We start from the raw sequence: 26838 nt of genomic DNA on the forward strand, positions 1-26838 counted from the left end.
TTTGTTTCCACACCTCTAACCAGATGCATCAGCAAGATGATCTGGTCCAGTGGAGATGCGAATGCTCACAAGTTCTTGACAGCACGCGTGTGATTGGAAATTGTCACTACGAAAAAAAAAAGAAAAAGAAAAAAAAAAACGTCAATTTTTGAAGCCTCCTATATCCATTCAAAAAGAACGTAAAAACTGTGTAATCACAGCTGTTGATGCCCTTTCTCTCTCTCTCTCTCCCCGAGGCGGCGCGATACGCAAGCGCAACAGTACTGAGAAGTGTGAAGGGCACATAACATGGGAGGTAGGGAGCCTGCAGTCGACGATAGATTATGCACTAATGTCACATAGGATGCACGATAGGCTAAATGTAATGAGCATAGATGAATATGGCTCCAGAAGTCTAGGTAGTGATCACAAACGTATTAAGCCGAGTTTTAGAAGAGAAATGAAAGTAAGTAGCAGCTAAGATGAACAACCAGGTGGGATATTTTACTCGGAAAAGCAGCTGGAAATGGCAACCCAACAAATTGAGGAAGTAATTTCAGAGGATACTAAAACAGAATAGACATTCAATAAATCTAAACAGAATACTAAACATCTAAACAGGATACTAAACAGAATAGACATGCAAATTTAACAGGGCTATTCGAGCTAGAGCTTGCTAAGGTACGAGTCAGGCCCAAAGGGAACAGAAAACGTAAACCCAAGAGCTGGTGGGATGAGGAGGTTAAGAAGGCCATAGAGGAACGTCAGGAAGCATCCAGGGAACAGATATTCAAAGCAGAGGGGTGAACCAGAAGCTGATGTAGGCAGAAAATGTAATAACTTCTTAAACTTTAGAAGGGAAGCATCCCATTTGATCAATGAGATTAGAAGAAAGGGGACCCAATGGTTGTCAGAAGTAAACAAAAAGGATAGAAAAGCAGCAAAGAAATTTTGGAAACATCTCAACTCCTTGAGTAATAAGACTAGCCTAGATCAGAGGTTTATAGTTACAGCTCAAGGTGTTTGGCTAGAAGGAGATGAGGCAATGGAACATATAAGAACAATGATGACAGAAAAATTTAAAGAATGAAACGTAGCATGTGCTCAATCAGGTGAGGATGGACTAATTAGTGCAGTGGCTCCACTTGAACAAAGCGAGTGGGAAAGGGCAGAGTAGAGGGTTCCTAGTAGCACGTCGACAGGTCCTGATGGCATCCCAATTATGTTGATAAAGACATTGGGCCCAAAATCTAAGAAAGCATTAAGAGAGGCATTGGCAAAATGATAATGGACGGTAAAGCCCCAGATGGGTGGAGACTGAGCAGGATGAGCATGATATACAAGGGAAAGGGGGACAAAGCCGACATAAACAACTACCTTCCCATAACAGTGACGTCAGTGGTTTACAGGGTGGTGATGCAGATTATAAAGGACAGACTGCAGGCATGGGTGGAGAGCGAGGAGGTGCTGGGGGAACTACAAAATGGGTTCCGGAAACAAAGAAGGTTGGAAGATAATCTGATCTCATTGACACAGTGTATTGAAATAGCAGAAAAGGAACACAGGCCCCTATGGCTCGCATTTCTGGATATCAAGGAGCCTATGACATTGTAATCCAAAAGGATTTGTGGGACATAATGGGCACTCTAGATGTGGAAGATGGAGTAAGTAATCTTTTAAAAGATATTTAAAGTAACAAGGTGCTTATAAAATGGGAGAAAAAAAGGTATCTGAGCCTATAGGGATACAGCAGGGGCTTAGGCAGGGGTGCCCTCTGTCACCTTTGTTCATGCTGTATATTCAAGGATTAGAGAAAAAATTAGAGAGGAGCGGACTTGGCTTTAACCTTTCCTATTTCAAGCAGGGAGAATGGATTAAACAGTCATTACCAGGACTGATGTACGCGGATGACATTGTACTTATGGCTGACACCAAGAAAGACTTGCAGGGATTAATGGACATCTGTGATGTTGAGGGAGATAGCTTAGGTTTGAAGTTTAGTAAAGAAAAATCAACAGTCATGATTTTTAATGATAATCAGGGCAGCGAGCATAGGATACAGGAGGTTACACTGGAGGTGGTGGATAAGCACAAATATCTTGGAGTGTGGATAAACAATGGGGCTGAGTACCTAACGGAACTTGAAAAATATGTAACGGCTAAAGGTAGCTGGAATGCAGCTGTGATGAAAAATAGGGCATTGTGGAATTACAATAGGTACGAAGTGGTGAGAGGGATTTGGAAAGGGGTGATGGTCCCTAGTTTGACTTTCGGCAATGCGGTCCTGTGCATGAGATCAGAGGTTCGAGCAAGGTTGGAAGTTAAGCAGCGAGGGGTAGGTAGACTGGCTCTGGGAGCACACGGAAATACACCAAATCAGGGGGTACAGGGTGACATGGGATGGACGTCATTTGAGGGCAGGGAAGCCAGCAGCAAGATAGAATTTGAGGAGCGATTGAGAGAGATGGCAGAAAAGCGGTGGGCAAGGAGAGTTTTCAGTTATTTGTACATGAGGAATGTTGATACAAAATGGAGGAAGCTGACCAGAAAACTGTCAATCGATATTTGGACTGCAGGAGGGGTGCAAACCAGGAAACAGCGGTTAAGAAAAAGGTTAAAGAAACAGAGAGGGGTCTGAGGAAAACAGGGATGCAGACGAAATCAGCACTGGGAACATACAGAACTTTCAAGCACGAAATTGCCAAAGAAAATATGTATGATAATTCTAGGGGAAGCTCTTTGTTGTTTGAAGCCAGGACAGGAGTATTGCGGACTAAGATGTACCGAGTCAAGTACCAAGGTATAGACACGTTGTGCGGTGCGTATGGAGAGGAAGAGGAAACGGCTGAACACCTCATACTTTTCTGTGAAGGGCTTAACCCTACAGTGAAAAGTAACGGGGCTGATTTTTTCAGAGCATTGGGGTTTAGGGACAGTGGAGGCAAAATAGACTTTAAGCGGGTAGAAATAACCAAATGGAGGTCATCTGATTGGTGGCTAAAATCAAGGCAAGGGTGAAATTTCACCCTCCACAAAGTACAAAATATGTTAATAGCCACGGCTGGGTGGCGTGTGCCACCGCCCAATTTAATGGGTTCAGCCTCATGCATCCATCCATCCATAAGGATTGTTTCTTTTGATTGTCGCTCTGTACTGCCTGCTTGTGCTTCAGCGCCCCTCCTATCTGTTTCGTGTTGCATGTCCACCTTAAGCGCAGTTATAAACTGTTACACCACTCGACCGACTGAATAGGCCAACTACGTACAAAACACCGGCGTGTTCACTACCTCTGCTCCTATATATGCAGTCTGCAAAATCATGCCATGATGCTTTTGAAATGTAATGCAGGAAATGGTGCACTTGGGCTACTTGTTAGCATGGCTTCAGCACACCTGTGTACAGAAAAGGAGCTGCATTTCGTGCGAGATCACAGGGAGCAGATAAGCGATTGTGTCGTATGTCTTTAAAAAGGTACAACTAGCGCTAAACACACGGGACGGAAAGAAAGACGTGTACAAAACGAGCGCCAACTTACAACTGAAATCACAAGAAAACCCTCCGCCCCTCGACGTACCGTTGCGCATGCCCGAAAGACAACCACAGTTGCTAAAATTTTGACGGTAGATGCTGATAAGGTACGAGCATAAAATGACATGAAAAATAACGAAGAACAAAGTAATGGTAAATATAGAAAGAATCACGAATGTGTCAGAAGGATCGCTTTTTTTTGTGAACATCTTCACGCACGCGGCGCACCCGAAAAAGCCCATTTGCTACGTGGCAAAATTTATTTTTCATGTAACGACACAGATGGCATACTAACAACTGCGTCCAGCCCCTGCCTAATCACCTCCACCGTCTCAAGGACCTCACGTTGCATGATTCTTCCCATGCCAAAGAAAGAAGGAAGCAACATGAGGTCCCTGAGATGGCGGAAATGATTAGGCGTGGCTGGACGCAGTTGTTAGTATGTCATCTGTGTCGTTACATGAAAAGGAATTGTATTTGCCGAGTCACAGATTGGCTTTCCCGGGCGTGCGTGAAGCAAGAGTTTTGTTAAAAAAAGAAAAGTGATCCTTTTGTCATGTTTACGGTTCTCTCTATGTTTATATTACCTTGTTATTTTTATGTCAACTTAACCCTTTGCGGTCCGTTGTCGGGCAGGGCCCGACAACGCAACACGGCCGTAGCGGTCCGCTGTCTGGCACCGCCCGACAAGGGTGTTCGGGGGTTAAATTTCGCGTTTTTTCTCACTGCGATTCGTGCGCATTCGTGATGCGCCATCATGTATACAAACTTTGTTTGTTGAAGTTTACTTCTTTTTCCACTAGGGTGCAGCACAATGTTCAGCACGGCTTCTGGATACCAGAGCATTCTCACCTGAGCGTGGAACCGCACAATTCATGCGCATTCTTTGTATACATGATGCGCCATCTCTTGAGGGATAAATAAATTGTGTTTATTGAAGTTTACTTCTTTCTGCACTAGGGTGCAGCACAATGTTCAGCACGGCTTCTGGATACCAGAGCGTTCTCACTTGAGCACGGAACCGCACATTCGCGCAGTTCGCTGAGAAGCATGACCACATTTGCACCGCGTGCGTTTTACGGTGGTGCATTTGGTGAAAGCTTCTAGGGGTTTCCATTGTCAATAGCTTTATTTTGAGGTGCACACAGCTGCAGAATCATGGTGAGAAAGAACAGCAACACCTGCAGTACCGCCGCAACCTTATCCAACAGCTGGTGGGTGACGTGAGGGCTAGAGCCAAAAAGCGAGGCCCGTCTGCGCTGAAGGAGTGCGAGAAAAGGCTAGATGGGAGGAGGCATTTCATCTACAAGCTCCCAGGCCGAAGCAGCAAGGACTGTGCCGCTTGTAGTGATCGAAAAACAAACGCAGGCAGGAGGGAAACTGTGTTTTTCTGCAAAACCTGCAGTAACAACCCTGGCCTGCACCCAGGAGAAGGCTTCGAGCGGTATCACAAGCTACTCAAATATCGGTAGAGGACTTGCCTGCGGAATGCAAGAGAAAAAATGAATATCCTGCGAGTTTTTTGTCCACAGTTTGTGGTTTTCTTAGCGGCGCCACAAACTGGCACAATAGTTTCGGACCAGAACAGCCGGAAAGTGGGTTAAGGTTCCGGACCGCAAAGGGTTAAAATCGTCTTTTATCAACATCTACCGTAAGGATTTTACTGATTCTGGATGCTCTTCCTGCATGCACAATGGTTTTCCAGGGAGTGAAGGGCTTCTTTGTAATTCCAGTTGTAAGTTAGCACTCGTGTTGTCCATGTCTTTCTTTTCGTCCCATGTGTTTCACTCTAGTTTAACCTTTTTAATGGTGTACCAACTGGCCCAAACATCAACCCATATGAGCATTATTATAAAAATAATAGGAGAAAACATAACAGAACAATGCAATTAACATTAGTAAATTTTCTGGCAATCCTGAAATGAGCCCTAACTTTATGTACAAAGCATTAACAATGGTTGAAACATGTTTGTAGAAAGTTATTTGGGAGTCGAACATTATTCTCAATTCGTGCATACAACTACCTCGCTCTTTTCATAGGAATGTTTTCAAGTCTGTATGCGTATTATATAGGGGTAATTTTTCGAGTGAATTACAATAAGAAGTTTAGTTGAATTAATTCGTAAGAAGTTGGAAGCAAAACACTCAGCGACCAAATTCACATTTTCCTATAACATGTCGCAATTATTGTGGGCAATCGCTATTTTCATTACACTAGTTAAATTGGCATGAATTTTTGTTTTATTTTTCATTTACTCCACTTAAAGAGAATCTAAGCAATGTGAATATTATAGAACATCATTATATTTTACATCACAAAATGAAATGCTGATGAATAGTCAAAGGGAACATTGCTTATGGTTCTGAGCAATTGCACAAAGTAATAACCCAGTCGAACTGGCAAATAGCTGTGTTGTATGGGCACTTCGAAGGCCCTCAAACCAATAATATTTTGACTCATTGGCAACTTGGGCGCCGCCACACGAGCAGATTTGACAGGCATAGAGTCAAAAGCCAATTGAGTCAACTGAGTTTCATGGAACTCCCTCGAAATCTGAAAGGCCTTCAAGTGGTGGTCATGCTCCCTCTCATAGCAGTGTTGTTTTCATATCAACACCAAAAAAAAATAAAAAAAATAATAATACTAATTTCCGCCACCAGAACGCTCTCTAAAAACTATCAGTAAAAAGAACTATCAGCATTGAGCTAAGCACGATTTATATAGGGCCCTGATAGTGCTATGAATTGTAAATTCTTTCTTTCTTTTTTTCCTGTTTTACTTGTGTGGTATGGCGGCCATCATGGCATTCGTTCGAAACGTGAATCTCCCGATGACTGTTGAAGACTGCCATGTGGCAACAACACAACTCCTTCAAATTCGACAGATTTTTGCAGTTTCAAATGCCCCATTGAGTATCACTTTGATGGCACACTGCTAGATGGGAAAAGAAAGCATCATTTGGAATTCATGGCACTGTCGATCGGTTAATCAGCTGGCACCTTATAACCAATTCACAGTCATGGTCATTAGTCCGTGAACTGACAGACCACTAATATGATGTGTCTGATGGGAATTTACTCACATGATGGTAAGTCAGCCAAAGATCATTGATATGGTGGCAAACTTTCATGTATGGCCTCGTAAATCATTTTAAACTGGCAATAATCTGTTACAAAAAGTTAGACGGGCAGACACGCGCACAAGAAGAGGGAACCCGACAGCACAAACAACACCACGTGAAGCAGATAAAAAAAACCAGCGAAAACACGCGAGAGACCAGACAAAGAAGAAGATGGGACTCCAGCTAGTCCGATCGTCGTCTTCGTCTAATCTCTTGTGTGTTTCCAGTGGTTTTTTTATCCATACCAAATAACCCAGTTTACTGCTTTGCTACACAAACGAGGCTTCCCTCTTCTTTTGTCTGCACGCCTAACTTTTTTTCTAACATGAATCCCTACCAACTAGCTCAGCTTAATGTCGTTCTATGGCAGCTCTTGTTGGTACCTTGCCGACTTGAAAAAGCTAAAGATGGGATCTGAAAATAAAAACTGTATCCTGTACAATGCCCTCGAAGCAGCAAACGAAGGATGTGAATAATGCTTGCGATAACACATGTCACTTTGCGGAGCTGCTTGCAAGGTGAATGTAGAACTCGTGCTAGTTTTACACATGACGGCACCAGGCTTTGCAGCAGAGGAGGCTTGTAGTTGCTGGCACCTTCCTACATGCCTGCATAGTGCATTGACAGCTTCGCCAGGACTTGCAGCTGGAGTGACAGTAAAGCGAGAGCTACACGTTGGCGTGCTCCCTTTTAACAGTGGACTGCACCGTGCATGCAGCATCTTTCTCTTTTCCTGTGGGCTTTCCGTCGTGGGTGCTGTGGGCCATCGTTTGTAACTACCGATTTAATTTCCCAACTTATCCCTCAACTTAGGTCAAGGAGATGACTGCAGTGTAGTGGCATTTAAGTCCATAATGAGTTGTATAAGAAAAATAAATCGATGGAAAGAATATTTAATACAAGGAAAATTGATAAATGGCACATTCCATTTTGTCAAATGGTCTGTGAATTGCAAACTAAAATGAAAGTTACAGGTATTAAATTTTTAATTAGGTATATGCCATAGAATGACTATCAAAGGAATCCTACGTGCCTTTTTCTGCGCCATCAGTTTGAGTTCATAAATATTTTTGTTATCTTCTCCTCATTGTATTTACTGTCTGTTTGCCGTGTTCAAGTTGTTATGCCCGTGCTGTGCTGTATGCCCATATATGTGCTTGTAAAAAAACATTGTGTGGACAGGAGCTGGTCAACTTTTTCTCCTTGGCTCCCTTGTTTTATTTCTGTATTGCAATACAAATACCTCACATTGTTTGCTCTACCACATTTGTCTTTTCTCTGCACTGCGTCTTGCGTATTAGATTAGTTATTTGTGTACCAGTACAAAGGCTTCATAGCTGTTCCTGGCTACTATGATAAACATTCTGTTGTTATTATTATTATGTGTACCCGCCGCGGTAACTCAGTCAGCTAAGGCGTTGCGCTGCTGAGCACGAGGTCACGGGATTGAATCCCGGCTGCAGCGGCCACATTTCGATAGAGGTGAAATGCAAAAACGCCCGCATGCTTGCGTTGTAGTGCACGTTAGAGAACCCCAGGTGGTCAAAATTAATCCAGAGCCGTCCACTACGGCGTGCCTCATAATCAGAACGTAAAACCCTGGAAAGAATTATTATGTGTTCACTTCTCCAGTCTCATGTCAGGTAACTTCATGCTATGCATGCTAATTTCGTAATCTCATCTTACCACCAGTATTCAGCTGCATTTCGCTTCATTTTACGGCCCTAATAGACCCGCAGTCACCTGCCCAAGCCCACTTCTTCCTCATCTGGGACATCATATTGCTCTTAATACATACTGCCCTATTTTTGTCTCTGGACATAGTTATGCCTATCGTTTCCTTGCATAGTTCTTGGTGCACTCCCTCTACCATGTTTAAAGCGAAGCCTTCTTTGCCTCCTCCCCGGGCTCTGGCAGAGACAGACAGACAGACAACGAACTTTATTTGATCCTGAGGAGCTACCGTCAGGACCCCCTAACGGGAGGCCGTTGTAACCGCTGGCCGCGCCCACGTAGAGGACAGAACTCCGTGACGCTCCGCCCTTTCCTGTGCCCTCTGGATAGCCTGGACTTGCTTTCTCTGGCAGAGAAGTGTCATTTTTTTCTGGTGTGTTGCCTGCAGGCAACACTCATCTGTGATGAGTTGCAGTTGACAGTTCGGCAGTTATGTAAATCGTTAGCATTGACCTTGTTCACTTCTGTTGTGCCGTCTGCGTCGTTTGACGCACCGTAGAATGTTGGCAATGAGCCGTACGTGGTGTGTGTGCAGATGGGTCCTTGGTGCTGGCATGCAACACCTTGTTTGGCACCCTGTGGGAAGGTTCGGTGCGCCTCTACGACAAGCTGGAGGACATTCCGAGCCTGGAGAAGTGCGTGGCCTCGGTCAAGACCGACTCGACTGTGGCCGACATTGTGCCACTGAACCCGGGCCGCTTCATGCTGGGCCTTGACTCAGGTCAGTTGCTTTTTGAAATTAGGTTGAATGTTTGTTCACTTTTAGTACACAAGTCGGTACATAATGCATCCAAAAAAGAAATACCAGAGTAAAACACAGTGGTGGGCTTTCTGATAGTCAATTTTTTAAAAATTCGCAGTTTCGCCCAAAAGGCGACTCATGCGTACACAGGCAAACGTAAACACATCTAGCTCGACGACCGTGAACACTTGCTGTCGAAACGCTGGCGTGAGGAAGAGCAGCGGCAGCAGTGCTTGTCCTGTCTGTTGTTTTTGTCTGTCCTTGTTTTTCGGCACTGCACAGTTGTTTAAAGGGACACTAAAGGCAAATGCTAAGTCAAAGTGGACTGTTTAAATACCTTTCCAGAAACCTCAAATCCCTTGTCTCGGGCAAAGAAAATACTTAGTTTACGAGAAAATTGGATCTGAACAGTCCAAATACCTCTCTTGCAATTCAAATCACCCGCCACGCCAACCGAGGAGTGGTGACGTTGCATACGCCATTTTCTGCCGTTGGTGAGTGTAACGGCGCCCGACAGATGGCGGTACGGTGCGCCGCTGCAGCTGATTTTGGTAAAGTGGCGTAGACCGTTCGGGCATTCCGCGACGTCGCATGGAAGTGGAATTCTCTGCTACTTGCAGTTAGTGCGAGGTTCGCGAGCCAGAAAAACAAGCGCAACACTACACGATAACAGAAAAACTGAAACGCGAAAGTGCGGGCGGCGCAGAGTCGAGCGAACACGAAACCTTTTGGCCGCCCGCGTCGTTGTCCACGGTGTAATGTCAGTTAGTTCTTTTTTCTAAAAGTGTAATAGAACTGGGAAAGTAGTATTTTCTTTCTTCTTAGAATACAGTACAATGATGTTTTTATAACGAGTGGTTCAGTACTAGTGACAGAATTTAAACGAGGAGTGCCTTCGTCATCGGGCGAGTACTTGAATGTCCCGGGGGAGTCGCTAATCGTGTCCTGCATTTACCTTAATTTCTCTATTACTAAGGCTCTACTCGAGATAATATTGACGCTTTAGAGATCATCATCATCATCAGCCTATATTTTATGTCCACTGCAGGACGAAGGCCTCTCCCTGCGATCTCCAATTACCCCTGTCTTGCGCTAGCGTATTCCAACTTGCGCCTGCGAACTTCCTAACCTCATCATCCCACCTGACTTTCTGCCGTCCTCGACTGCGCTTCCCTTCTCTTGGTATCCATTCTGTAACCCTAATGGTCCACCGGTTATCCATCCTACGCATTACATGGCCTGCCCAGCTCCATTTCTTCCGCTTAATGTCAACTAGAATATCGTCTACCCCCGTTTGTTCTCTGATCCACACCGCTCTCTTCCTGTCTCTTAACGTTACTCCTAAGATTTTTCGTTCCATCGCTCTTTGTGCGGTCCTTAACTTGTTCTCGAGCTTCTTTGTTAACCTCCAAGTTTCTGCCCCATATGTTAGCACCGGTAGAATGCAATGATTGTACACTTTTCTTTTCAACGACAGTGGTAAGCTCCCAGTCAGGATTTGGCAATGCCTGCCGTATGCACTCCAACCCAATTTTATTCTTCTGTAAATTTCTTTCTCATGATCAGGGTCCCCTGTGAGTAATTGACCTAGATAAACATATTCCTTTACAGACTCTAGAGGCTGACTGGCGATCCTGAATTCTTGTTCCCTTGCCAGGCTATTGAACATTATCTTTGTCTTCTGCATATTCACCTTCAACCCAATTCTTGCACTTTCTCGATGAAGGTCCTCAATCATTTGTTGTAATTCCTCTCCATTGTTGCTCAATAGGACGATGTCATCTGCAAACCGAAGGTTGCTGAGATATTCGCCGTCGATCCTCACTCCTAATCCTTCCCAGTCTAAGAGCTTGAATACTTCTTCTAAGCATGCAGTGAATAGCATTGGAGAGATTGTGTCTCCTTGCCTGACCCCTTTCTTGATAGGTATCTTTCTGCTTTTCTTGTAGAGAACCAAGGTAGCTGTGGAATCCTTGTAGATATTTGCCAAGATATTCACGTATGCCTCCTCTACTCCTTGATTACGCAATGCCTCTATGACTGCTGGTATCTCTACTGAATCGAATGCCTTTTCATAATCTATGAAAGCCATATAGAGAGGTTGATTGTACTCCGAAGATTTCTCGATTACCTGATTGATGGCATGGATATGGTCCATCGTAGAATATCCCTTCCTGAAGCCAGCCTGTTCGTTTGGTTGACTGAAGTCAAGTGTTGTCCTGATTCTATTGGAAATTATCTTGGTGAATATTTTATACAATACTGAAAGCAAGCTAATGGGTCTGTAATTCTTCAATTCTTTAACGTCTCGTGCACTAATACTCGTGCACATAGAGATACTCGTGCACTAATGCATCTCTTTAGCTTAACTTAGTATTTGCCTTTAGTGTCCCTTTAATCACAGCAGCAGCGAGCGAATTGATCTTTGTTCTGCCCCTTGCTTCAACGCGAACTGAGCGGCGAGAACACATGGACGTGAAGCTATCAGCTCTCGACGTGCCTAGATCCTGTACCCATCGCAGATCAATTTTAATGATAGGGCCCCATATGACATTATGAGACACTACCCCGATAACATTATAAGGCAGTACTCTCATAATAGTCGGTATTGATAGAGGTTGTTCACTCCGATTATCCCATATTATTTAAATAGCGGGTCGCTAGGTGCTAGAACTTTTGCATGGTCTATCACTCTTAGCATCTTCTGTATTCTCAATAGCTTTAATAAGTTCGTTTCTGTAGAACGTTCTGCATATCAATAACCTCACCCAGTTGGGGATGAGGTACCGGATGGGGTCTAAAATTTCAGTTATCTGGCTTAACTTTAATAGAGTATTATTCAACTGGTCATCCCGTTGCAAAAAACTGGAGAAATTAACACCGAGTACTTTCACTGACGTCACTATTTCTATATTTAAGCTTTTAAATACAGTGTTCTTCTGGAAAAACACTTGCTTACCCTTCAAATGAAAAACTACGGCTTTCATTTTAGTAGCATTTATTTTTTACCTTTTTTTAGTTGTCCAGTTGTCTAACTTCTGTGAGATGTCATTAGCTTTGCTGGAAACACTAGCATCTGGTGCTGAGGTGACAAATATACTAGTGTCATCTGCATGAATAATAAACTTCTAGGGAGATATAGACTATCTAATGTATATATAAAGTGAACAGTAAAGGGTCAAGAATGCTTCCTTGGGGTACACCTGAAATTATTTTCTTATCTGATACTAAATCATTTATAGAAACAAATTGACATGTATGCGCCAGATAGCTTTTAACTAACTTTAACTAACTTTAACTAACTTTAACTAACTGCAAATGGCCATAATAATTTAAATTTTCAAATAAAATGACGCGGTGAGTATAATCAAAGGCTTCAGGGAAATCCACAAAGATTCCGACCATTTTATGTTTGTGTTCAAACTGCTGCAGTGTATACTGCAGCAGTTCTGTAGACATATTTAGGGCAAGTTTTGTAGACATATATATGTTGAAAGCCATATTGTGATTGTGTCAAGATATTTGTTGCAAAAGCAGGATAAGCGACTAAAAATAATTCGTTCAAAGCTTTTGGAAAATACAAGGAGAGTAGATACCAATCAATAATTTCCAATGTTATGCTTGTTTCCCTTGTGCTTGCTCATAGTGAGCCCAAACGTGCGTGAGATGGCTTCTTTGTTTCACCCAGGAAATTAATTAGTATCACTGGTAATTTTCTTTTTTCTTGTCCTTAAGATACGTTAACGGTCAAAATATTAGAGGAAAGGAGCGCACGAAAATGTCAGTGTGTGTTAGACGTCGTGACTGGATGGATGTTCTTTTAACAGCAGTCTTGAATAGAGAACTGTTGTGTGTAAAAACGATATCAGAAAAAAGGTAGTTCTAGAGTCCAGCTGTGTGCAGCAAAAAGTTGAAATCTGTCTAAATCTGGTGGGTTGGGCATGTGCTTTTTCTGGCTTGGCCAAGTCGCCTCTGAGAGGAGCTTAGCTTAAATGTACTATCGACCAAAAAAGTTTATGGACCACGGGATCTCAGAAAACGCTAAATATCCGAGCAGCCTTCAAAAGTAGCCACTAAAACCATGCATCACAATGTTGTTCGCATATACCAGTAGAGGCTGGAAATGGGAATACCAGGCTGCGTTTTGAGGCTGCGGAGATATTCAGCTTTTTGTCACAGCCCTTGGTCCGTAAACTTTTTTGGTCGATAGTGCACTAAAGAGATACACTAAATCAGTTTAGACTGATCAAGTATTCTTTCACAAATCAAGCTTTGTGGACACGAAGGAAGTTCTAGCCGGAGAAGGCCCGCGGAGCAGTCGATAAGGGCAGCGTGTGTGGACAGAAAATCGATTCCCAAGATGAGGTCATGGGGGCACTGTTCTAGAACAGCAAAAATAACAGATGTGTGGCGACCAGAAATAGTGATGCGTGCAGTGCACCTTCCAAGTACGGCAGGTGTACTCCCGTCGGCTACTCGGACGGTAGGTGAAGTAGCGGGCGTCAGGACTTTCTGGAGGCGGCGCCGGAGGTTCGAGCTCATTACAGAAATTTGTGCGCCGGTATCAACAAGAGCGGTAACTGCCACACCATCAACCAGAACTTCAAGAAGGTTGCATCGGGTATAAGGGACAATGAGAGGATTTTCAGGCCGGGTCGTAAATGCAGTGTCACCTCCGGGGGCTGCACTGGCTAGTTTTCCGAGAGGCGGCCAAAGGGAGACGGAGAGCGGCGAGGTTGGGGCGAGCGGGACTGACGGCGCTGGGGCGATGGTGAGTGGCTGATCCGGTTTTTCCTAGGAGGACGTTCAGCACTTGAGGCATCAGGACGGAACGACGGGGCATACGGTGCATGGTCCGGGCGATTGTAAGTGTTTGGGCGATAGGACGTGGGCCAGCGGCTGCGGCAATGGCGGGCGATGTGTCCAATCCTAGAGCACGTGAAGCAGATGGGCCGGTCATCAGGTGTGCGCCAATCAGCTGGATTTCGATAACGTGGCCTGAAGGTCGTGTTCGGTCTTGCAGCAGCGACGACAGGGGCGACCGGGTGGGTAGCAGTATGACCGTTATCAAAGGTGGGTAAAATGCCCATATTCGCGACCTCTTGACGAACCACGGCCTGAATTAGCGAAATCGGAGCCAGGTTGTTGCTTTGCATACCGTCATGAGGTGTAACGGGTGCCATGGCCTCAAGTTCTCGACGGACGATCCTGGTGACGTTTTCTGGAGCTTGCGCTTGCCGAAGCGTGGCTAAACCTTCGCAGGAGGACATGGCAGCCGTATTAGGAAGTCGGTCGAAGCAGTGAGTGATACGTTGACTTTTGGCCAGCTCAAAACGACGACATTCAGCGATGACCGACTCCACCGTCGAGCAGTTCTTACACAGTAGCAGATTGAATGCGTCATCGGCTATGCCTTTCAGTACGTGGCCCACTTTGTCCACTTCAGGCATGTCCTTGTCGACCTTGTTGCACAGAGACAACACGTCCTGAATATACGAGATGTACGGCTCCGTGGACGTCTGAGCACGAATTGCGAGCTCCTGCTTGGCCGCTAGTTGTCGTGCGATAGGTCTCCCAAATAGATTGCGTAATTTCTGCTTACAGACGTCCCAACTCGTCAGATCTGTTTCATGCGTCTCGAACCAGAGTAGCGCAGTGCCCCGCAAATAGAAGATGAGATTCGCCAGCATTATGGTCGGGTCCCACTTGTTAGTGCGGCTGACGCGCTCATACATTGCCAGCCATGCATCGACGTCCACGCCGCTGGTGCCGTTGAATGTCCCGGGATCACGAGGGTGCAAGAGAATGACCGGTGACGGATCTTGCTCACACTGGGTCGCTTGGTCGGTCATTGTGGTGGCAGCAGCGCGCCGTCCGCTGCGAAGATCCAGTTCCCGGTGTTGTAGCGAGAGTACCCCGCACCTCCACCAAAGATGTTACGGGGAGAATATATATACAATGGATATATTTACAGGGTAAGGCGCACAACGCTGCAGCAATCGTTCAGGGGAGCGCGTGCACACCAGAAAACCACCCGTCGTCGTCGTCATCGTCCAAGCACCGACCACAGGATCGCCGCTCGTGACAATATCACAGTAAGAGGTTAATTACTAAACAAAAATTAAGCGAATCCCACACACTGTAGGAATCAATGTTATACAAAGCATTTTGCTGGTAGCTGGCTACCAAGCATCATTTTGGATTAGGCAGAGCGTTAACAGGTCGATCAACGTGTTTGTGTAAGACGAACAGCTACCTGTCTGATGTGTGCGTGACGACAGTAACAAGACGACGATCGTGTAACACCGACAGCACGATTTCTACTCCGGCCGTACGATACGAGCTTAGGACTTCCCGATTTTTGGTTTCTACAAAATTACTGGATGGAGCGTAAGCGAAAGAAACACGGATTATTGTGCCACCTTGCGACTACATGTTATACAGTGGTACATACCTATGGCTGTGTCACGTTGTGTGTGGTAAAACGACATTGGCATTTGCACTCCGGCGATGAAACATTAAAACTTTTTTGACTTGGACCGAGCATCAAAGCAGTATAGCTACGAGAAAAATACTGGGGTGTATGCGCCGATCCCGGGAATGGTGCATTCTAACACAGCGTCTCACAGCGCGAGTGGTCACAAGAAAGAACCCAGGAAACCGTCACGTGCCAAACGTCTCAAATAGGTAGTCGATTTCGGCACGAGGAGAGTGTGCGTGCAGTCATGGCCCACTGGTAAGAGCATTGCACTGATGTGCTCGAGCTCGAAGGCAAAGGTTCGATTCCACTGTCAGTCATGCATTAGTTTTTATTACAGAGATCTGAAGCGTGGTGAAACAGGAAGTGTACATTCCTACCTACCAACCTCTTCCAAAGTGCCTGGAATGAGGCAAAGAATGCTTTGCATTAAAGAATCACAACCAATTCCTATTTTCAAATTTCGTGTTGAAACCACGGTGCTGGTACGTCAGTGTGACATCATTGATTGCAATGTAATTTTTTTGCTGCTGTGGCTTAGTAGAACTTGCTGCGTTCAGTCTTTGGCTTTTTTAGAACGTGATGTAGTCCGTCTTCATCAACAGTCTTTTAACTCAGCTCAAACATGTGCTCCGTGGCTGCCGCAACTTAACCTCAGCATCGCCATTTGTCTTTTATTTTTGTGTCTTCTCTGGTTTATCAAGCCCTCTGTCACGGTAAGAGTGCCTTTTATTGCAATAACAGTTATGTGGACACTCCAGGCAAATTTTCGTCGTTGGCGGCCGTGAAGTTCCGCATATAAAATTTGATATGCCACATGTTTATCTATGCCATATATGCTAGGGAGACGCTATAATAATGAACCGCCATAGTTGCTCAGACCGGGTATTATCTTCTTGACTGAATTATTCCTCATAATTGTTTCAGAATTGTAGCGCTCAAACGAAGGTAATGACACATTTCATTCACAGGGCGTGCCTTTTATCTTCTCAGTTTATTAAAAAGGTGCAATACAATCTGAAAGCTGTGTGATTTCACTGGCACCCCTGTTTACGAGCAGCACAGTGGCACCTGTGCGATGCAATCGCAGGCCCTACACAGCATGTTAAAGCTTTCAAGGGTGCCAGAAATTTTGATGCACGTTGCGTTCAGGTATAGTCGCAACTGCATGTAGTTAAAACATTGTTCGAGCAGTTCAGTGTGCAGTGCTCAACCTTGCTCTCACTGTCAGTGCTTCAACCTGAAGCTGTCAATTTTCTTGGTGTTGAAAAAGCCTAAGTTGATAAAATGGCTCTACTTATATTTCTCTATAGTGTTCCTATAAGAGGAAGCTTTAGACTGAGGCGAACTACGATTTTCCTATTCGAATAGTACATGTAAAGTGCAGAAATGCTTTTATGAGACTGATTTCAATGGAGTATGTTGCATTTGAGGGAGAAAGTTAAATTCTAATGGTGTTGGGAAGCAGCATTTCGATTTGGAGATTGATATGCTTTTTTTTTACATAAATCTGGGAAAATTGGTAAGTTTAAACAAAATTGAAGCATGAAGTTGAAAAACTCTTTAAGTGCACCGCAAACAGACCTGAAATTTTTGTATGCTGCATCTGTTAGAGAATCCAGAGCAGACAATTTTTATACGTGAATTCACAGCTTAAATAAAATGGTTACAACATTTACAAGGCTTTTGCAAAAGTCCGACTCGCAAATTAGTGGCATATTTTAAAGCGGTGTATAATACGTCAGTTTTGTTCACTTTCGGTGTGTTATTACAGTCGAAACCGTATATATCGAATCTGAAGGGGATCACAAAAAAGTTTGATATATGGCTATTTCGATATATATGATAACAATTGTATACAAAAATATTCAAGGGGATTTTACTGCTGTTCGTTATACGCAATAATTCGTTATATGTGGGTTCGATATATCCGGGTTTGACTGTAGGAGTAGTTGACAGTTGTGACACTGTCTTTTATTACTGAGTAACAGAGTGGTAAACTAAAAATACTTCTGCTTTCTTTTTAAATTTTAAAATTTTCAACAATTTTTGTTTTTAAGAAAAATGCAGCCTAATTCAAAAATTTGTTTCTTACATTCACTAGATTTGAATTTTTTTAAATATGCAACAAACCTTATGAAAATTGGTGCAGTGGTTGTGGAGAAAAATGATTTTCCCATTCCCATGTATTTAGGTTAGAGCTCCCGAGCTAAAGCGTCTTAAAGTACATAAGAGTGGATACCGAAATGTGGTGGAGCCTGGTGCCACCATTGTACAGAGCGCCTTGGACAAACGCAGGTGGTGTGGAGATGCTTCAGCTGGCTGAGGAAGAGCCCCGGCTGTTGGACACCGTGTTCTACAGGCAGGACCACGACGGCGGTGTCACCTCTCTGGCTCTGTCACCCGACAGACGGTGGCTGGCTTCCGCTGGATCAGATTTTGTGTAAGGCCATTTTCTCCTCTTTTGCTTTATGCTGCCACCATGTGGGCTTTTCATCCTTGGCTGCATCTTTGTCGTGAAAGAGCGATGTTGGCGTGTCAAGAAAGAATCAACTGCTTTATTATTGCGATAGCAATTATATGGACACTTCAACCGGATTTCTGCCGTCGCCGTCGCCGTGAGGTTCCGTATAGATAAAATCTTCGCCGCGCGCCGTATGCCCGAGCGGAAGCGTGCGGGGACGTGCGCTATCACGGAGAGTGAACGCACTCAATCTCCCACGGGCAAGCAAGGAAGCGGGAAGCCAGCGCCGGAGGGAGCGGGGCTCGACTTGCAGTCGACTTCCGTTAATTCGACCCTGACAGGACTGACGAAATTGGTCGATTAACAGGCAGGTTGAATTAAACACGATGCAGAAAAAACTTGCCGATTCATTTGGCAGTACTTGCTTGATTCTAACCTGCCCCTGAATCAAATCCGCACGCACTTTCTGTGTGTTCGAAGTATAAATTAGCGTAGCAATGACATTAAAGCTCCTAAACAAAGTACAGATCTAATGCACACCCGATTTCTTTTAGAAAATAAAAAGTCGTGGTTTCACCCGAAAGGCAAAGCATGCATGCGTGAGTAAAACGTGCACCCTCCTGCCCTCCCTACACTCTCTCCGGAACGTTGTGCGCAGCTGGAAGACTGTGCGCTTTCTTCCCGCTCTTGCGTGTGCGGTGAGCCGCGATTGCCGGCTCACCTTCGCACACTTTCACATAGCACATAGAGCATACGATGTGCAGCGCCGATTCTATTGTCCGTGGACTTTATAGAGAACCTCACGGCTACGCCAGTGGCAGAAATGCGCCTGGAGTGTCCATATAATTGTGCAATAAAAAATAGGCAAATGGTCTAATACGTGTCGCACAGTATCGGCCGGTTATAATATGCAGCAAAGCATACAAACGCCGCGAATGCGGTTTTCGGCCCTAATTTCTTGAGAAAGAAAAAAAAGGTCACGTTAGATACCCAGAATTCCATAATCGGACATTGTGAGCTACCGTTATTGGTTGAAAATCTTCCTAGGGCAGGCTGAAAATAGTCGTTTTTGACGAGAGATTAGAACGTGTGCTCACTGCTAAGCTCTGCCGAGATGGATGCTGCCACTAAAGGGGCCGCCATTGGAATCATCATAGGGGCGAGGTGTGTGGATGCTGATTAGTCAAGTTGCAATTATTTGGCGACGGCCAATCTTAGGATCGAAATAACAAAACTTTAGGCCCATAGAAATACATGGGCACCGACCGGGACCTTCAGTCGGGATCGAATTAACCAAAAAATGTCGCAGTTTCGCCCGAAAGGCGAAGCATTGATTGCGATAGCAAATTAGTAGAGCGCTATTCGGAGTAGGGATAGTAGTTTTATCAGCTGCATAAACTTGAACACATTGGCTTACTAACTGAATTAACAATCGTGGTGTCAGCGCGCACAAGCAAACATGAATAGATCACACTGAATGACCGCAGCCAACGACTGTCAAAACGCTGGCAGCAAGCGCAAGTTCGCGCGGTCTATCGCTTCAACGGAAACTGAGCGGCAAATGCACAGCCCATACAAAGGTCAGAGCCGTGTGGAGATAAGAGACGGTGCGGGCGACCTCCGGGCAGAGAAGTTGTTGGCAGAGGAGAAGCTGCCCCCCCCCCCCCTCCCTCCCTTTTCCCGTTTCTTGCTTTCGCGTGGGAGATTGAGTGGTAAGATACACCTTTGGCGCCGGAGCACAGCGCCGCCCCGCCTCCCTCCCTCCCATACCCCAACACCTTTCGCGGGACGGTCGCGTTTGCTTTCCGCCGTGCGTTCGCCCTCCGTGATAGCGCGCTTCCCTAGCGCGCTTTCGCTCGCGCATACGGCGCGCGACGACGATTTTATCGCCCTTGGAATCTATACGGAACCTCACGGCGACGGCTATGGCGACGGCTACGGCGACGCCGACGGCAGAAACCCGGTTGAAGTGTCCATATAATTGCTATCACAATAAAAATCTAACTAACCGGAGTCGAATTAACGGAAGTCTACTGTACTAGGTACTGTTTTGGTATGCCAAGCTCTAGAGAGATTTTAGAAGGCAATTATCAGTGGTGTGCACCAGCGCTCATACAAGGAATTACATTCAGTCACCCTCATCGGTTTCTTCCAGCAATTGTTTGCGGGCTCCAAAGGAAGGGTGTTAGCCGTCACTAATATCTCGGAAGCAGCACTTGTTGCACAGCTGTTGCTGCTTGGTCTTTGTGGTCGGCTTAGTGGCTGAGGCGACAACCACACTGGCATAGTTTGTTGCAGTCATATGGGACTCTAGCGGATTGTACGATGTACCCGCTCTTTTGCTCACATAATGAAACTACTGCAATGCCAAGAAATGAGCCAGAAAGCGCAGGGCATCAATGCTGTCGTGGACAAGGCCATCGTGCTTTCTGCTCTGTTTACGTATGGGAGTACAATAAAACCTTGCTAATACGACCCTCGTTAATTGGGAAATTGGATAATTCGGACCTGTCCTCTGGTCCTGGCTGGCCTATGCGTTATTTAATAATGACATCAAACTCTCCTTAATTCGAACATATTTAACCTCACACCGGTTAACTTGGACAACTCCCGGAGCACCGTGTAAATGTCTGATGCAAAAGCGGCACTAGCGTCCAACCGAAACAAAGCCGTAGAGTCCGCACAATCATAGTTAGCTGCGGAAATCATACGGGAACGACAGGAATGCTGGGAAGCTTCGTGCCTATTTGTGCCCTTTATAAAAGCCTTTACTTTTGTGTTCATCACCACATATAACACTGCGTTGGGCATGTGCCTTCAGAAATGCAAGGTTGCCATCCATGATCGCATTGACAGTGACCGCAGGTTCGTCTGCAGGGTGTGTTCAGATAAGGACAGACTATTTTTGGTTTTCAGCAAAATTTTAAATCAGATGGGAAAGTGTCTGTGTAGAAAAGAAGCCACCTTTCTAAAGCAAGACTTGGTGCGGATTTCTTGAAAAAATTTGATTATTTCACTAAAAGTGGAAAAGAGTGTTTTAGCGACTTGCAGATTTTACAAATTCGCAGGCCCTTCACTCTAAAATGAACGCTTTGTACCCCACCAAAACTTTTTCGGTAAATCTACAATGCTATTACTATTTTAAGAGAACTTCATGTTGGGCAAGTCAGTATCTATTATAACTATCTTAAGGCACCAAAAGAAACACACAGCACATAAGAGAAGTCACACGTCTTCTCTTGTGTGCTGTGTGTTTTTTTTTTTATACCTTAAGATAGTACTATTTGTCCACGGGAAGTTAAATTTGTCGCCCGCAGTATGTTTCACAGTGTAAGTTCTTATGGTCTCATTCGAATAGCTGTTTCGGTTGGCGATGGTGTTCATCACAGCTATCGTCGGGAATGAGAAAAAAAATTCCCAGTTCGTGCCAGGATCGAACACGGGTCCCGCTGCGAGGGAGTCAGTTACTCTACCACTGAGCCACGCCAGTGCTTGCTAGCTTGCAGCAGGAAAATGCCCTATAAACTCGTCCTAGCACACGAGGGGACACACGATGTGACATGCGTGCCGCGTGGCTTTTATTCTTGCGTTTGCCGGCGCGCATAGCACCGCGTTGGCCGCGTGCCTTCAAAACTGCGTAGTCGCCATCCGTGATCGCGTTGATAGCGGCCGCGGTTTCATCCACAGCGGTTGCGGCAAAAAGTAGTTTCGTTTTCACTCAGTGTCCGGTGCGTCAGTGAATGGAATACGAACTCCTTGAAAAGAAATTTGAGCCATTCCACGCCGCCGCGCGTTGTTTTCCATCCTTCTCCACATCGCCAGCCTCGCGCGCCTCTGTCCCGTTGCCCTTCCGCCCCTTATTATCTCATTCTTAAGTAAGAAAATCCCATTTAGGTATCCTTCATTTTTCTTACCACTGCCGCCCGATTCATGGCCAATCCCCCGTAGTGGGTTGTGCTATATCTATAGGCACCAAACCAAACCAAACCTTCCGCCCCTCCGAACACGAATGGTCTGCGCCCATAGCTCTAAGCCACGCCACCATCCGAAACATGAATGGACCGTGCCAAAACAACGTTTGCATCCACCGAAACGAAGCGACGGAGTTCGGATCGCTGTAGTCATCACTAAAAATCGTGCTCGAATGACAACAACGCTGGAAGGCTTCGTGCCTATTTGTTCCTATTCGTGCCTAGCTTGCATTTACCGCCGCACAAAGCACCGCGTTAGCTGCGTGCCTTCATAGTCACCATTCATGATCGTCTTGATAGCGGCCGCGATTCCGTCCGCTGCGGTTGTGGCACACAGTAGTTTCGTTTTGACTCGGTACGCACGTCGGCCGCGTGCCTTCATAACTCGGTAGTCGCCATGCATGATCGTGTCGATATCAACAGCGGTTTCGTCCGCAGTTGCAGCCAACGGTAGTTTCGGTTTGACTCTGCGTGCGTCGGCCGCGCACCTTCAGAACCACAAGGTCGCCGTGCATGATCACGTTGACAGCGGCCGCGGTTGCGGTAAGCAATAGTTTCGTTTTTACTCAGTGCAAAGCTGTCGAGGATGAATAGAGAGAGATTGCGGTTGTGAAGAGGAAGAGGCGCACCGTCTACATCGCGATGGGCGGCGACATTGGCGAAAAAATAAACGGGATGTGCGCGCGCTAGTGAAAGCGCGTCTCAGATGAAGACGCGCGCCGCGGCCGCGATGTGAAGGAAGTCGCGAAACCTTCGCCGCTGCGAGCTCTAATCAGTCGCGAGATGACGAGAATTGCAGCTTCCGCATTGCGTTTATGGAAAATAGAAACAGAATTTGCTGATTCATACTGCAAATAAGAGCGTGTTGACATAGTAAGCATTTGTTTATTATTTTCTTGATACCCTCGATAATTAGACATTCGGTTAATTCGGACATTTTTTTTGGTCCCGTGAAATCCGAATTAACGAGCTTTTACTGTAGCATTGTGTCGTGCCATTTGTCACGCCATGTGACATGCCCGCCGTGTAGCGTCGATAGGTGCAGACTTTGCATTGCAGTTGCGGTATATTCCACCATGTGTCTCAACATGCAGCAGTTGCATATAGTAGCAGTTGCATGCTGCATGTAGCTGGACTTAGTTAGTTGAAGCAGGCTGGAAGACTATTTGTCACCACCCCGTTTCGAAGGGGATGCCAATAAGTCATCATCGTCAACAGCATCGTATCGTGCCACGGGTCAAGGCATGTGACATGTGCACCACGTAGTCTGGATCTGTGTTTACTCTTCCGTACACATTATGGCGCTGCCTCATAAGGTATGAACTGCGGCTGAAAAAGTGAATCGTAGAGCTACGCGCACAGCTGCAACCAGGCATCATTGGGCTCGGCAGACTGTCTGTGCAGAAGGCAGTGCAAGCCGCTCTCCGCACAATTTGAGATAATTGGCAGTTGTTTTCGCTTTTCATATTCTGACCATCGGTGTAGGCCTGTGACTTCTTTGAAAAGTAGCCATACTTTGGATTTTGAACAACAGCCTGACTGACCCCGAAATCAGGGTTTTTGGTGCCACATTAACTAAGGCAATGAGGCTGAAAAAAACAACAAAAAAACGGAAAGGCAGGAGCGCAAATTGAACATTGCCTATTCAGGGATGTGGGAGCCAAAACAAACGTTTGGAAAGCAAAGTACCTGCGCGGTCTCACATCATTGGCAATATAATGGAGGGAGAGCCAAAATCGTGCCGCGTTTTGACACTTACGACGTATTTCGCACCGTCTGCGCTTGCATAGGTGCATGGAACGCGAGCTTAAGCGCATTGGCAAGCACGTGTGCTCCAAGTGCTGTCGTGTAACACCTGCCACCTTCAGTAAATTGCATATTGTAGCGACTCCAGTTAACACAGGTTTACAAAAAAATAAACTATTTATTTAAGGGCGAACTTGTGCCCAGAGCTAAAAGGAATCACTGAGTTGCCTCCGCAGCGAAAAACGTTCTCGGTCGCATGCCACCGTCTTCGAACGCCGCTCGTGGCCTCCCTCGATGAAAACCAAACGCCGTCGTTTTCCATTGGTGGGGCAGCTTCTAGGTTGGAGCTCGTGCGCACGCAGGCCGGTAGACAGGCGCACTCCGCGTGTCGTGGTGGACGCTGTTGGCGTTCAAAGCGATCTGCGTGGTACTATCCCCGCTCCTAGTGCGCATCGACCCGATGCGTAAGAAAGCGACATAATACGTATGTGGTCTAGATAAACTAACTTGTATCATGGGTTGCTCCTTCAATCGGTCTGTCATAATAAGGTTTCATGCGCACAACATGTATGCGCTCCGTGGGGTTGCGTTGCCTTGAACGCTCGTGTCCAGCAGACTTGACTTCATAAGTAAGGTCACTAAGGCGGCGAACTACTTCATAGGGTCCAAAATATCGAGAAAGAAGTTTTTCAGACAGCCCACGACGTCGTACTGGGGTCCATACCCACACTTTGTCACCAGGTTCATATCGCGTTTCGCGATGTCGCCGGTTGTAGTGGCTTGCATCGATCTGTTGTTGGCGACGTATTCTGTATCTTGCCAACTGGCGGGCTTCCTCGGCTCTTTGTAAGAAGTCATCTAAATCCGGGGGGTAGTCATAATCATCTATCGGCAGCATAGCGTCCAATGTTGTGGTAACTGCACGACCGTACACAAGCTGGAATGGTGTAGCTCTCGTTGTCTCTTGTACGGCCGTGTTATAGGCAAAGGTGGCGTAGGGTAAAATTTCATCCCACATCTTATGCTCAGCATCTACATACATAGAGAGCATGTCAGCGAGGGTTCTGTTCAGGCGTTCAGTTAGACCATTGCTTTGTGGATGATAGGCGGTAGTTTTCCTATGGTCAGTATGGGTCATCCTCATCAAGCATTGCATAAGTTCCGCTGTGAAGGCTGTTCTACGATCAGTAATGACGACGGTTGGAGCGCCATGCCACAGGACTATGTTGTTCACGAAGAATTTGGCAACTTCAGCCGCCGTTCCTCGATGTAGGGAGTCTGTTTCAGCGTACCTGGTTAAATAATCTGTAGCCACCACGATCCACTTTTTCCCAAGTGAAGATGTAGGGAAGGGTCCAAGAAGGTCCATTCCAACTTGTTGAAATGGAGCTCGCAGTGGATCTACAGGCTGTAATAGGCCTGCCAGTTTCACAGACGGCGATTTTCGCCTTTGACACTCGTGGCAAGTCTTAACATATTGCTGCCCTGAAGCTAACAATTTGGGCCAATAATAATTCAAACTAATCCTAGCGAACGTTCCACTAACGCCCAAATGTCCAGATGTAGGTTCATCGTGACATGCTTGTAGAATTTCTTGACGCATAGTTGCAGGGACTACGAGCAAAAACTTTTCGCGGTTTGGCTTAAAGATTCTCTGGTATAGGACATTTCCTCTGAGGCAGAATGATAAGAGGCCTCTGGAAAAAATACGTGGTACTTGGATGTGGAATCCTTCGAGGTGCTTAATGAGTGGTAGTAATTCTTCATCAGCGCGTTGACGTTCCGCGATTTGAGTTGCTTCGACAATGCCTAGTTACTGAAAGTCCTCTTCCTCTGATGGTGCTGCGTCTACTGGTGCGCGTGACAAACAGTCGGCATCGGTGTGCTTTCTTCCAGATATGTATACGACCGTAATGTCATACTCTTGCAATCGGAGGCTCCATCTTGCTAGTTTTCCAGATGGATCCTTGAGGTTCACCAGCCAGCAAAGGAAATGGTGATCGCTGATTGCTTTGAATGGTCTGCCATACAGGTATGGACGAAATTTACTTATGGCCCAGATCACGGCGAGACATTCTTTTTCGGTTGCTGAATAGTTGGTCTCTGTTTTCGATAAAGTCCGGCTAGCGTATGCAATAACCTTTTCTTCACCATTTTGCCACTGGACCAGGATGGCACCGAGACCGACATTACTGGCGTCCGTGTGTATTTCTGTCTCGGCTGTTTCGTCAAAATGAGCAAGGATTGGGGGCGCTTGCAGGTGTTTTCTCAACTCATTAAACATGCTCTGTTGCTCGCTTTGCCACACGAAGGGTACATCATCTCTGGTAAGTTTTGTTAGAGGCTCTGCTATTTTTGAAAAATTGTTGACGAATCGTCCATAGTAAGCGCATAGACCCAAAAAGCTTCGTACTTACTTTTTGTCTACCGGCGTCGAGAACTTCGCGACTGCCGCTGTCTTTTCGGGATCTGGTTGAACACCTTGAGCGCTGATGACATGTCCAAGGAATCGAAGTTCTTCAAATGCGAACTGACACTTCTCCGGCTTGATTGTTAGGTTTGCCGAACGGATTGCCTCCAACACTAACCGCAGTCACTCGATATGCTGCTCGAACGTTGCGGAAAAGATGATGACATCATCTAGGCATACTAGGCAAGACTGCCATTTTAAGCCGGAAAGTACAGTGTCCATCATGCGCTGAAACGTTGCCGGCGCAGAACAGAGACCAAATGGGAGAGCTTTAAATTCATATAGTCCATCCGGGGTTACAAATGCTGTCTTCTCGCGGTCTCGCTCATCCACTTCAATTTGCCAATATCCGTGTTTCAGATCGAGGGAGGAGAAAAATTTTGCACACCGTAGCCGATCTAACGTGTCATCGATGCGTGGGAGGGGGTATACATCCCGCTTAGTGACACTGTTCAATTTACGGTAGTCTACACAGAACCGCAGTGTGTTGTCTTTTTTCTTAACAAGCACTACGGGAGATGCCCACGGACTGTTGGAAGGCTGAATGACATCGTCTTCGAGCATTTCGCGTACTTGGTTCTTGATAATGTCTCTTTCCTTCGGC

The 26838-nt window shown here is 45.8% G+C and overlaps 1 protein-coding gene across 1 annotated transcript in view; it reads left to right on the forward strand.

Moving 5' to 3' along the window:
* The window catches only part of LOC119465139 (methylosome protein 50), a 99533-nt gene that overhangs the window by 353 nt on the left and 72342 nt on the right, over positions 1–26838 (forward strand). Inside the window, exons 2-3 of the mRNA XM_037725938.2 lie at positions 8899–9084; positions 17882–18026. Coding sequence (XP_037581866.1) covers positions 8899–9084; positions 17882–18026 — 331 coding nt within the window. The remainder of the gene's footprint in view (positions 1–8898; positions 9085–17881; positions 18027–26838) is intronic.

Source organism: Dermacentor silvarum, chromosome 9 (genome assembly GCF_013339745.2).
Source record: "Dermacentor silvarum isolate Dsil-2018 chromosome 9, BIME_Dsil_1.4, whole genome shotgun sequence".
NCBI classification, from domain to species: domain Eukaryota; kingdom Metazoa; phylum Arthropoda; class Arachnida; order Ixodida; family Ixodidae; genus Dermacentor; species Dermacentor silvarum.